This window comes from Callorhinus ursinus, unplaced genomic scaffold, assembly GCF_003265705.2.
Source record: "Callorhinus ursinus isolate GAN/ISIS: 27379988/994484 unplaced genomic scaffold, GSC_fseal_2.0 scaffold6, whole genome shotgun sequence".
NCBI lineage: Eukaryota > Metazoa > Chordata > Mammalia > Carnivora > Otariidae > Callorhinus > Callorhinus ursinus.
This window is the reverse complement of record NW_027397068.1, coordinates 46,042,787-46,057,442: the sequence shown is the minus strand read 5'-3', so window position 1 is coordinate 46,057,442 and position 14,656 is coordinate 46,042,787. Positions and strand designations below refer to the sequence as shown.

Here is a 14,656-nt window from a genome sequence, read left to right as displayed (position 1 = left end):
AGAAGATCTAACAATTGTAAATATTTATGCCCCCAATTTGGGAGCTGCCAAATACATAAATCAATGAAAAACAAACTTAAAGAAACCCATTGATAACACTATAGTAATAGTAGGGGACTTTTAACACCCCATTCACAGCAATGGAAAATCATCGAAGCAAAAGATCAACAAGGAAACAATGACTTTGAATGACACAGTACATCAGATGGACTTATCAGATATATTCAGACATTTCATCCTAAAGCAGCAAAATACATGTTTTTTTTTGAGTACACATGGAACATTCTCCAGAATAGATCACATACTGGGTCACAAATCAGGTCTCAACCAGTATGAAAAGACTGAGATCATACCATGCATATTTTCAGACCACAATGCTATGAAACTTGAAGTCAACCACAAGAAAAAATTTGGAAAGTCCACAAATACATGGAGGTTAAAGAACACCCTACTAAAGAATGAATGGGTCAACCAGGAAAGTAAAGAAGAAATTTTTAAAATACATGGAAACGAATGAAAATGCAAACAGGATAGTCCAAAACCTTTGAGATGCAAAAAAGGGGTGATAGGAGGGACATATATAGCAATACAGGCCTTCCTCAAGAAGCAAGAAAAATCTCAAATACACAACCTAACTTTATACCTAAAGGAGCTGGAAAAAGCACAGCAAACAAAGCCTAAAACCAGCATGAGAAGTGAAATAATTAAGATTAGAGCATAAGTAAATGATATTGAAATAAAAAAACCAGTAGAACAGATCTACAAAACTAGGAGCTGCTTCTTTGAAAGAATTAACAAAATTGATAAATCCCTGCCAGACTTATCAAAAAGAAAAGAGAAAGGGCCCAAATAAATAAAATCATGAATGAAAGAGGAGCGATCACAACCAACACCACAGAAATACAAACAATTATAGGAGAATATTATGAATAATTATATTCCAAGAAACTGGGTAATCTAGAAGAAATGGATAAATTCCTAGAAAATATAAATTACTAAAACTAAAACAGGATGAAATAGAAAATCTGAACAGACCCATAACCAGCAAAGAAATTGAATCAGTAATCAAAAATCCCCCAACCAATAGGAGTCCAGTGCCTTATGGCTTCCTAGGGGAATTCTACCAACATTTAAAGAAGAATTAATACCTATTCTCCTGAAACTGTTTCAAAATACAGAAATGGAAGGAAAACTCTCAAACTGATTCTATGAGACCAGCATTACCTTGATTCAAAACGCCACTAAAAAGGAGAATTACAGACCAATATCCGTGATGAACACCAATGCAAAATTTCTCAAGATACTAGGTAATCAATTTCAACAGTATATTAAAGGATTATTCACCATTATCAAGTGGGTTATTCCAGGGTTCAATATCTGCAAATCACTCAACGTGATATACCACATTAATAAAAGAAAGGATAAGAACTATATGAGCCTCTCAATAGATGCAAAAACGTATTTGACAGAGTACAGCATCCTTTCTTAATAAAAACCCTCAAGAAAGTAGGGATAGAAGGAACCTATCTCAACATCATAAAGGCCATATACAAAAGACCTACAACAAATATGATCCTCAATAGGGAAAAACTGAGAGCTTTTTCCCTAAGGTCAGGAACATGACAGGTATGTTTGCTTTCACCACTGTTGTTTAACACAGTACTGGAGGTCCTAGCCTCAGCAATCAGACAGCAAAAAGAAATAAAAGGCATCCAAACCAGCAAGGAAGAAGCCAAACTTTCATTCTTTGCAGACAACATGATACTCTTTGTAGAAAACCTGAGACTACACCAAAACTATAACTGATATATGAATTCTGTAAAGTTGCAGGATATAAAATTAATATACAAAAATCTGTTGCATTTCTATACACCAAAAATGAAGCAGCAGAAACAGAAATGAAGGAATTGATCACATTTACAAAATGTACAAAATGTACCAAAAACAGTAAGATACCGAGGAATAAAACTAACCAAGGAGGTAAAAGATTTGTGCTCTGAAAACTATAGAACACTTACGAAAGAAATTGAAGAGGACACAAAGAAATGGAAAAGCATTCCATACTCATGTATTGGAAGAACAAACATTTTTAAAATGGCTATACTACCCAAAGCAATCTACACACTCAATGCAATCTCAATCAAAATAACACCAGCATTTTTCACAGAACTAGAACAAACAATCCTTAAATTTGTATGGAACCACAAAAGACCCCAAATAGCCAAGGCAATCTTGAAAAAGAAAAGCAAAGTGAGAGATCCCAGACTTCAAGCTGTATTAAAAAGCTGCAGTCATCAATACAGTATGGTACTGGCACAAAAACAGACATGCAGATCAGTGGAACAGAGTAAAGAACCCAAAAATGGACCCACAACTATAGGGTCAACTAATCTTCAAAAAAGCAGGAAAGAATATCCAATTGAAAAAAGACAGTCTCTTCGACAAATGGTTTTAGGAAAATTGAACAGCCACATGCAGAAGAATGAAACTGGACCACTTTCTGACACCATACATAAAAATAAATCCGAAATGAAAGAAAGACCTAAATGTGAGACAGGAAACCATCAAAATCCTAGAGAAGAACACAGGCAGCAATCTCTGTGACCTCAGCTGTAGCATCTTCTCACTAGATACGTCTCTGGAGGCAAGGGAAATAAAAGCAAAAATGAATTATTGGGACTTCATCAAGATAAAAACTTCTGCACAGTGGAGGAAACAATCAACAGAACTAAAAGGCAACCTATGGAATTGGGAGAAGATATTTGTGAATGATGTATCAGATAAGGGCTGGTATCCAGAATCTGTAAAGAACTCATCAAAATCAACCCCCCAAAAATAAATAATCCAGGAAAGAAATGGGCAGAAGACATGAACAGACATTTCTCCAAAGAGGACATACAAATGGCTAAGAGACAAATGAAAAAATGCTCACCATCCCTCATCATCAGGGAAATACAAATTAAAACCACAATGAGACACCACCTCACACTGGTCAGATGGCTAAAATTAAAAACTCAGAAAACAACAGGTGTTGGCAAGTGGCTCAGATGGTTAAGCATCTGCCTTCGGCTCAGGTCATGATCCGAGTCCTGGGATGGAGTCCCGCATCGGGCTCCCTGCTCTGCGGGGAGCTTGCTTCTCCCTCTCCCTCTGCCTCTGCCTCTCTCTCTCTCTCTCTCTCTCTCTGACTCTCATGAATAAATAAATAAAACATTTAAAAAAAAAAAGAATGTGGAGAAAGGGGAACCCTCTTGCACTGTTGGCGGGAATGCAAAGTGGTACAGCCACTCTAGAAAACAATATGGAGTTTGCTCAAAAAGTCAAAAATAGAGCTACCCTACAACCCAGCAATTGTACTACTGGGTATGTATCCAAAGGATAAAAAAATGCTGATTTGAAGGGTTACGTGCCCCCTGATGTTTACAGAAGCACTGTCAACAATAGCCAAATTATGGAAAGGGCCCACATGTCCATAGACTGATGAATGGAGAAAGAGGATGTGTTATGTATATATAGTGGAATATTACTCAGCCATCAAAAAGAATGAAATCCTCACATTTGCAACAACATGGTTGGAACTAGAGTGAATTATGCTAAGTAAAATAAATCACTCACAGAAAGATAAATATCATATGATTTCATTCATATGTGGAATTTAAGAAACAAAACAGATGAACATAGGGGAAGAGAAGGAAAAACAGAATAAGATAAAAACAGAGAGGGAGGCAAACCATAAAGATACTTAACTATGGAGAACAAAGTGAGGGTTGCTGGAGGGGATGAAGATGGGAGATGCACTAAATGGGTGATGGGCATTAAGGAGGACACTTTGGGATGTGTACTGGCTGTTATATGTAAGTGATGAATCACTTAATTTTCCTCTGAAACCAGTACTATACTATATGCTAATTGGAATTTAAATAAATAAAAATTAAAAATTAAATAAAATAAAAGAATTTCACAAAGGATCCAAGTATATATCAACAACAACAAATAAAACTGGCACTGACTGAAATCATACAGCTCAAAATAAAAAGGAGAACTAGCGAATGGCCAAACCTCTTGCTGAATCAATGACAAACAAACGTTTAATGATATCTACCTATTCATTATAAAACTGCTTCATTATAAAACTGCTGTCCTTGACTCCCGGTAGAGTGATAGCTCATTTTATGCCCAATAACCTATTAATCTTTCATGCTGTAGGTAGAAAAGACAGAAGTTATGCCATTTTAGATGCATACTAAAATGTACTGGAAAATGAAAGCTCTAGTCTCTTGTTTACAACAAAACAGTTGTTGGTTGTACTCTCTCATAGAAGCCAGGAGATCATAGTGTGGTATTTCTAGAATCCAAACAATGTATGGGCCCCTTAACATTATATACAAAAAATTCTCTTGAGCTCCCTAAGCTAGTCTTCAGATCCCAGTTCAGGAAATACTGGTATATTTCAGGGTCTGGATTCAGACTCCCTAGGTTGAAATCTCAGCCCTGCCCATAATAAGCTTTGTAAAGAAGGCTAGGTCACTTGACTTTTCTAAACCTAAGTGTTCTTTAACTATTAAATAAGGATAATTCCATCTGCCCTTTTAAGATTTTTTGTGAGAAGTAAATAAATAATAAGGATGTCCACATTTTCTCTATTGCCAATGCACTGAAATATGCCTGCCTGCAGCTCTGTCCTTAGCTAAATAAGATCTAGGAACACATTCCACAGTTTGTTACCTCAAAGCCTAAGACCAAATAGGAGGTTTAAAGCCCCTTTCTCCCTGAGGAATTCCATTATAAAAACATCACAAAACCTACTTAATGTTTTACATCATCAAAACCCTGACTAAATTAAAATCTTGAGTTAAGAAGAAATAAAGATTTATTGCATTTTGCAAATTGTGCTGCCTTTCTCTTGAGCACACAGCAAGTTGATCTTCAGGAAGTAGGCAGGGGTTAAAGTAAATAAGGACATAGGTGGGTGCCATCCTGGGATACAGAAGCAGATATAACACTTTTACTAGGTGTACTCCAGACTTTGGAGGTATATAGTCCTGTCTTATAAATAGAAACCTACAAGTTAGGAAGACTGAACTATAAAAGATGTCTTGGAATAGTCACTGATCTTAAGGTTATTAAACTAAATAGGAAGAAGAATGAGTAGGAAAAAATCCACATAACTCTATAGATATCATTTGAGAATGGATGAGTGCGGAATGCAAAGCAAACGTAGGAAAATATAAATGGCTTTAGTGTAAAGGACATGAACCATATGATACTCTCAATAGATGCAGAAAAAGCATTTAACAAAATACAGCATCCTTTTTTGATAAAAACTCTCTGCCATGTAGGGATAGAGGGAACATACCTCAATATCATAAAAGCCATACACAAAAAATCCACAGCAAATATCATCCTCAATAGGGAATAACTGAGAGCTTTTCCCCTAAGGTCATGAATATGACAGGGATGTCCACTCTCACCACTGTTGTTTAAAATAGTACCAGAAGTCCTGGCCTCAGCAATCAGACAACAAAAAGAAATTAAAGGCATCCAAACCAGCAAGGAAGAAGTCACACTTCACTCTCTGCAGATGACATGATACTCTATGTAAAAAACCTGAAAGTCTCCACTAATAAATTGCTAGAACTGCTGCATGAATTCAGCAAAGTTGCAGGATATAAAATCAATGCACAGAAGTCAGTTGCATTTCTATACACTAACAATGAGACAGCAGAAAAAGATATCAGGGAATCAATCCCATTTATAATTGCACCAAAAACCATAAGATACCTAGGAATAAACCTAACCAAGGAGGTAAAAGATCTATACTCTGAAAACTATAGAATTATGAAAGAAATTGAAGACACAAAGAAATTGAAAAGAATTCCATGCTCATGGATTGGAAGAACAAATATTGTTAAGATGAACATACTACCCAAAGCAATCTATACATTCAATGCAATCCCTATCAAAATACCATCAACATTTTTCACAGAGCTGGAACAAACAATCCCAAAATTTGTATGGAACCAGAATAGACCCCATATAGCAAAAGTGACGTTGAAAAAGAAAACCAAAGCTAGAGGCATCACCATTCCAGACGTTAAGGTGTATTACAAAGCTGTAATCATCAAGACAGTATGGTACTGGCACCAAAAGAGACACACAGATCAATGGAACAGAATAGAGAACCCAGAAATGGACCCTCAACTCTAGGGTCAACTCATCTTCAACAAAGCAGGACATAATATCCAATTGAAAAAAGTTTCTTCAACAAATGGTGTTGGGAAAATTGGACAGTCACATGCAGAAGAATGAAAGTGGACCATTTCCTTACACCATACACAAAAATAGTTTCAAAAAGGATGAAAGACCTAAATGTGAGACAGGAATCCATCAAAATCCTAGAGAACACAGTCAGCAACCTCCATGACCTCAGCAGCACAACTTCTTGCTAGACACGTCTCCAAAGGCAAGAGAAACAAAAGCAAAAATGAACTATTAGGAATCCATCAAGATAAAAAGCTGCACAGCAAAGGAAATAGTCAACAAAACTGAAAGGCAACCTATGGAGAATGGGAGAAGATATTTCCAAATGTCTTATCAGATAAGGGCTAGTATCCAAAATCTATAATGAACTTAGCAAACTCAACACCCAAAAAAACAAAAAAATCCAGTCAAGAAATGGGCAGAAAACATTAACAGACATTTCTCCAAAGAAGACATACAAATGGCCAACAGACACATGAAAAAGTGCTCACCATCGCTAGGCATCAGGGAAATCCAAATCAAAACCTCAATGAGATACCACCTCACACCAGTCAGAATGATTACAATTAACAAGCCAGGAAATGACAGATGTTGGCAAGGATGTGGAGAAACGGAAACCCTCTTGCACTGTTGATGGGAATGCAAACTGGTACAGCCACTCTAGAAAAGAGTAGGGAGGTTCCTCAAAATGTTAAAATCAGAGCTATCCTATGACCCAGCAATTGCCCTACTAGGTATTTATCCATAGGATACAAGCATAATGATTCAAAGGGCCACATGCACCCCAATATTTATAGCAGCAATGTCCACAATAGCCAAAATATGGAAAGAGCCCAGATGTCCATCAACAGATGAATGGATAAAGAAGATATGGTATACACACACACACACACACACACACACACACACACACACAATGGAATATTAGCCATCAAAAAGAATGAAATCCTGCCTTTTGCCACGACATGGATGGAACTAGAGGGTATTATGCTATACGAAATAAGTCAGTCAGAGAAAGACAAATACCATATGATTTCACTCATGTGTAGGAAATAAAACAGATGAACATAGAGGAAGTGAAGGAAAATAAGATAAGATGAAAACAGAGAAGGAGGCTAATCATGAGACTCCTAATTATAGGAAACAAACTAAGGGTTGCTAGAAGGGAGGTACATGGCAGGGGATTGGAGTAACTGGGCGATGGGCATTAAGGAGGGTACTTGAAGTAATGAGCACTGGGTGTTGTATGCAACTTATGAATCACCAAATTCTACCTCTGAAATTAATATTACAGGTTATGTTAATTAAATTGAATTTAAATAAGAACTTTTAAAAAAAGAAAAAAAATGCTTAAAAAATGATACGTATTGGATAGAAATGATTTAACAAAAGCTTCTAACTGGACCATCCAGTTTTAAATTAGAAGAAAAAAATGCTGTTATATTTAATAAATATATACTACTGTGGTGGAGATCAAAGAGTAATATAAGTGATTTGAGTAAATTATATTAATAGATGACTCTTGTCCCATGTGCATTTAAAGAATAAGTAGAGAGTTAACTAGAGAAATTGACCATCACCATTTATTAATTCCCTATCCCAGAAGATGACACAAGGGAACAGACAGCAGACTTACTTTTGATTGGGAAGGCTGACTTTCAATAACCACATGAAGAGGGAGAACCATGGTGACTGATAAAGGACCAAGCTGTCTTCATCAGAAGAGTGATGAAGTGCATTTTGAGAGTAGGATCCTCAGAGTATTCATGCACAAGTCTTCACTGACCTAATGCACGACTGATCAGTGCTGTAGTTTGCTCTGCTAGTCCCTGATAGTACTATGAGACTTCCTGAGAAATGCCACTAACTCAAGGCTGACATTCAGCTGTTAGAATGGGCAGACATGAATCCATGCCAGCTGGCAATTTAGCTACAGCCCTGAGCTCTTGCTGTCCCCTTGCTAAGGTCCTGAGTTGCCCTAGATGGGTGAGAAGAGGGTCTCCTGTGAGACTCACCAGCCAGCAACTGTAGTTCCTGAGTCCGTCTACCCTGGCAAAAAAATGGGCCCAAACTCAGGGCGGGGGCGGGGGGGGGGAGGTTGTACTCCTGTTGATGACAAATAGCAACCATATGTGAAATGGCTGGTGCCTATCTGGTCCCCTGGGAATGTGACTAACCCCATTGGCTGGTGCTTCCCTCCACTATGACCACCTGTGGAAACATGACATCTGCAGTGTATAAATAGTATCTGCACTAACTATCTCGGCCATTCTGCCTTCACTAACTCCACAATGCCTTGCTGCTCCGACTCCACTGGGCATGGGAGGAGTGGCTGAGAACCTTTCCTACACTGATTCCAGGGAATGAGAAACAGGCTAAAGTTACAGAAGTCATCCAAGTTAAACGCCCCCAGTTTCAGCCATCGGTCAATTAAATTAACTTTTGTATTTGAAATAACAGCAAAATATGGGAACATTTTACCAGATTCCATACAATTTGCAAGCCTAAATAATTTGGGGTGATGGTAATTATTGATTAATAACTTCATCCTGGCCTGATTATTGTGAACAGAAAGAAGAAAGAAATTAAGTGTAGAAGGCACCCAGGCCTCTGCCACACAAACTCTAATAACTTCAACATCAATTTTGTACAACTACAAGGCTTGTTACCTTGTTTAGTGGCCCAAGTTTAATTTAAGAATCAACTGTCACAGCTTGTTCAACTCTCAGTAATGAGAGGCAATTTACTCAAGAGCCCTGTTATCCAAGAACATTTCAGTGCACACACCATGAGCAGAGCAGGAGTGCTGTATTATTTTAAAAGTTATATATTTTCTTTATGTAAAATTTTGTTGATCTATGTTTTCATCATTAACTCTCATTAGTCAAAACAGAATCAGCTCCTAATTCAGTTCTAAAGTCTTCATGGGAACACATTTTTGTTGTGCTTTAGAAATAAATGCCAAATATTTCTAAATAACAGTATCCTAAAGGAAGAGGCTCCTTTGTTCCTTGTATTAAGAAAATGACAGAGGGCAATAAGAAAAGTATTGTCTCACCCAAGAACTGCTAACTAAACAAAGAGTAAATCCAAGATACAACTTTAAAAGTGGAAAATGATTAAAAAAAAAAGAGGCACTATACCTGCTGTAAATCCAGTGTAATTGTCACATAATGGTATTCAATTCCATTCTTAATACTGGGACTCTGCCACCAAGTGTTCTTTCCATCAATAGCATTTGTAATCGGGTGTCTCTCTGTTGAATCAGCAGCAATATGTGAAAGGATAAAAAAAATCATATAATGAATTTATAGCTGTTTCTTTAAAGAAAAAAGTAAAACTAAGTTGAAAGCATCATCATGCGAATATCAAACATTAATATAAAGAGAGAGCAACTCATATCTTCAACAGAATTAATATAATGCCAACTTTTTCACAGCACTCTATAAGGTAGCATGAAACGCCTCAATAGTTAGGCTGTAAGAGAAAAAGCTGCTCAACACTCTGGTCATCCAATCAAACAGGCGACTTTAAAGATTACTACAGAACTTAAGTGTGAAGAAATAATATTGAGATCTAATGGATGTGTCAGTCATTCAAAGAAGCAAAAACTCTACTGTTTGAGGCAGCAGTAGTATGCCATTCACTTTGTGAACAAAAACATGAAATCCTGAATTGTGGTTGAAAGGCACTTGAAGATTTACCCTTCTGACACATTCATTATTACCAAGACTTGGGCAGTCCAGTATGTATATGGGTTTAATATAAAATGCTGTCAAATCCATCCTTTGAGACTTTTTGCAGTCAGGCCTTAACTGGCCAACTTCCAACCACTATTTAAAAAATATAATGAAAGATGGGACGCCTGGGTGGCTCAGTCGGTTGAGCGTCCAACTCTTGGTTTTGGCTCAGGTCCTGATCTCAGGGCTGTGAGTTCAAGCCCCACATAGGGCTCCATGTTCAGCCAGCAGCCTGCTTGAGATCCTCTCTCTCCCTCTCCTTTGGCCCCTCCCCCTGCTCACGTTTGTGTGTGCACTCTCATAAAGAAGTTTATCTTTAAAGTTTATATATATAACTCCCAATCTCCCATCATCAAGCATTTGCCCATCTCCATCATCACTAACTCAGTGGAGGAGTCTGGACAGTAATAGTAAGCAGGGAGAGAAGAGCCCACGGAACTCTGTCCTACCAACAAAACGTGGATCTTCCCTCACCTTTACTCCAGGTAGATGAGAACAGAACCCAGTGTGCGAATTAAAAGGAAGACTGGAGATAGACAACAGGAGGGCGGACAATCACCCCACCCTACCCTACCCCGGCAGTCTTTTCTTGCCATCCCTTTCCTTCTTGCGCTCCTCACGCTTTGCATTTCCTGCAGCTTAGCACTGGGCCCCTCACAGCAGCAGCCATTACCCCTAAGGTTCCAAAGCCCTCATTCTGGTTTGGGTCTTAGTCATGGGTTCTTGTCTGAAATCTGTTCTCCTTTTCCAAGTAACACAAATTCCTTGTTTGTTGGTTTGTTTGTTGGTTGGTTTGTTCTTCTCTTCTAAACAGGCCCAACCTCATTCACAGGTGAGGATGGCAGGAGTGGAGGTGGATGGAGATGTTCCTATTTCTATTCCAAGGGCTGCACTAAGGTACTTAACTTCCTAAATTCTCACTTGAAAGTCAACATATTTAACCGTTGAAATGTAAACAAACCAGAGGCTAGCTTCCCTGCTACTCTTCTGTACATTATGGATTGCATATGACTCGGGGTGTCAGTCTTGAGAACTTTTTAACACTACTTTTCTGGGGAGATGTTTAAATAAATGGTCTAAGAGTAACCTTTTAGAGTAGAACAGGATCTTTTTTGTAAATGGAAGGAATACTTCAAATAATGAACAAACCATATCACTACAAGGAGCAGTCATGGACTCTCCATTTGCCTACACGATGTAGTAATGCAGACATGTACTCTAATGATAATGGTGATGAAAAAAGCATGAGATCTGGAATATGAAGAGCTGGAGTATGAGGAGCTAGATATTCCACCTGGCTCCACTATTTGGTATTTAACCATGGCAACTCATTTAAATTGTGTGTGCAATTCTTGAAATAGGGATAACAAAACTCCACTCCACAGCAGGGATTCCCAGCTTATTTTTCAGAAAAAAAGTAAATAAAAAAAATGTATGTGAGAGAGATTTGTGGAACTGATAGTTCTGGCTCTTCATTGATGCAAGTCACAGTAACCTCCAGTCTACTTTACTGTCATTTAATGTACCATCACTATTATTTCATCAAATAATGAACAATTGAAACCAACACAAGTTTTGAAGAACCATAATTTTAAAATGAAGAACAGTTCTTTAAAATGTGTTCATTTCGTTGTCATTAAAAATTTAGAATTTCTCATCTTCTCATTTTTCCATGGACCAGTAAACATACCTTGGATGAGAACTCTAAACTAACATGGTTACCAGAGGAACATTATGGCTATTAATATTCTAACCATTATGCATATACATAAAATAAATTATACATCTGTTCAAAATGTACACTGTTCTGAATCTTAATTAGAGCTGAATTGCATTTAATAAAAAATTTGGATAGAACAAAACCAAGCAAAATGAAGTTTTCAATGCAATAGGAATTTCATAATAAAGTGAAATCATCTTCAAAAGAAAAATTTTTATTCAAACTGAATATTCTTTGACTATATTAGTTTTATTACAGTAGCCTGCTATGACTTGTTTAATTAGAAACATAGAGGCTTATGTTCTCCAGTTACTTATGGGAATATGAGAGCACAGGACAGGAGAAAAATATTCTATTTTTAATGATAAATTACTTAGTTCAGCTAAACAACTGGATGGATTTTGTTTTGTATCAAGTCTTATCACATTTGCAGTCCACTGAGATGAGGCATCCTACCTCATTACTGAAAAGTAAAACTGCTGAATGTATTTAATAATTAGCACTTGTTCTGCTGAAGCTAGGAAAGGTGTCAGGTCTTTATAATGATAGCAAATACCATAAGCAAAACCAAATACCAAATAAATGCCCTTGTGGTATCAGTGGGTGCTGAAATTGGCACATTAGGAGTCAGAACCATAAGTGAAATATTTCTGGCATTGCTTCTGAAGAAAAATAAATATCACAGCAAACATTCCCCAAATATCCTCCGGAACCTTCTTTACAGACTGTGGGTTTAATATGTGACCAAAAAACACACACAAAACTACATTTACAAATCAGATTTGTGGCTCTTAGGTAATTCCGAGAGAAGCTATCTAATTGGAAATTTTGATATCTGCCACCTCAGGTCAAATTGATAAGAGAATTAGTCACGAAAATGAGGATTGGGAGATGAATCAACAATTAACCAAATCCCCATTATGAAAGTTTAATCATAATTAATTTGCAAATACTGATTAATTGTTGGCATACTTCCCTTATTTAGAATGAGATAGAAACTTATAACATCCTCAACAGGGATAGCTACACAAGTCAATCCAAGGGCTAACTGCATCAGAAAATTGGTGAGGGAATCATTGACGAGGTAAATCTTTCAAACTGCTAGTTTTTAATTGGGAAGCACAATCTATTAACAGGGAGTTCAAGTTCCCTTTTCTTTGTATGGTAATTGAGTACCTACCTGCCAGATTTATTCTAACTGTTCAATGGGTTTGTAAAACTTTATCATCTGTTGCTCCAATTTTTCCTAAAATATATTCATGTAGTTTATTGCTAGATGTTTATCCTTATAAGGTATTGTTCTTTCTAAATTTCTAGTTCTAAAACAGGACTTTGAAATGTAATGAAGTTGGTAGCTTAAAATTAATCACACAAAGTTAATCCAGACTATGATAAGTTTAAAGAACACTTCAGGTAAATAAAAATGAGGAAATACAAAAAATATCTCCTTTGCCTAGTGCTTAGTTACTAAAACATTCTGTTCACTTTTGTCCCAATATAAAGCTAAATTTGCCTAAATATGGATGCTTCCACTGAGACACAAGAGACCGAAGGGGGAAGTGACAGGATCTCCCTTGGACTCAATTTGGCAAATGCATCTCATCCATTTTTTCCAACCAAGAGTCTCCATTCAATTACTTTCTACCCCAATCTTTGCATCTTCCTTCTATTCTGTCTCTGTGACTGTACAGTTTCTTGCTTTTCTCCTTTCCTGGGAATACCTTTCCCTCTAATATCAGGCAATTAGGCTTTTTAATGCCCAACTAAGTCTGACCACCTTCTTGGAAACTTCTCTTGATACTTCAGTTCCCACTAATGTTTTCCTTCTCAGAAATTCTATATCACTTATAATATGTACCACTAGGTATATAAGCCCTGAGTTTATAGTTTCAAATATTTGTTTAATTGCTTTCTTTATTCAAACCTTATCTATCCTAACATTGTATTTATAGGCAGGAACTATAAATATGTGTATTTATATTTATATACATACACACACACACACACACACATATATATACATGTATACACACACACACAATTGTACACACTTTAACTCTCCCTCTCTGCCCAGCCCAACCTAAACACACATTCACACACTCCCAACCACCTGCCCATCACTCCCCACTCCATCCCAACCATTTCCATGCCTCTGGGCTTTCTCACATTCCTCATGAAATCATCAAGGCTACCAGTCTAAACCAATGGCAGTTTCTCCCCATCAGGCTTCATTTTCCTCCCTAACGAACCTAAAGCTCATAGTCCATCAATTTATTTATCTTCTGGCCTTTACTTCCATTTTCTTGCCACCTTATCCTTCCATTCCACTTTTTCTCTGTAAAATTCCATGAGGCTCAGTACAAACATTTGATTCTTCCATTTTATCCCATATGGAATTCTTACTTTATTCTCATTATGGCTCAGCAATTCTCCTATTCTGCAAAAGCAGTTAATCAAAATTTTACTTCTTTCCTTAACAGAAGACCCAGACACATATCTTAATGAGAAAATAAAGAACATTAAATAATTCCCTCCCAAATACTTCCTTCTATCTGCCTCTACTCATCCTCCCTCGTTCTGATTTGATCAAAGATACGTGTCTCCTAACTCAAGGTTTTCCACCTCTGTTTAGTGACTCATCCATTTTTACCTCTAGAGAACTACCACCCCACCCCCACCTTTATCTTCAACTTTATCCTCAACTTTCCTGGCCTCTCCTTTCACTGAAATTTGCTCAAATGCCTCCTGACTCTGAAAACCTTCAATACACCACACGTTCCTCTATCGAAGTCCTCCATTCCCTTTCACATTCCAAAGATATTTGAGGGAATATTCCTACACTCCTTTCTTTCCTCTCTACCACTCATTTATCAACTCTGTGGTGTAACTTTTGCCACCATCAATCCACTGACTGCTTTAACAAGGTTACCGATGG

At 37.2% G+C, this 14,656-nt stretch overlaps 1 protein-coding gene across 1 annotated transcript in view; it reads right to left on the bottom strand.

Moving 5' to 3' along the window:
* LAMA2 (laminin subunit alpha 2) overlaps positions 1 to 14,656 on the bottom strand; it is a 620,419-nt gene that overhangs the window by 460,757 nt on the left and 145,006 nt on the right. Inside the window, exon 3 of the mRNA XM_073893912.1 lies at positions 9,405 to 9,517. Within this exon, the coding sequence (XP_073750013.1) occupies positions 9,405 to 9,517 (113 nt within the window). The remainder of the gene's footprint in view (positions 1 to 9,404; positions 9,518 to 14,656) is intronic.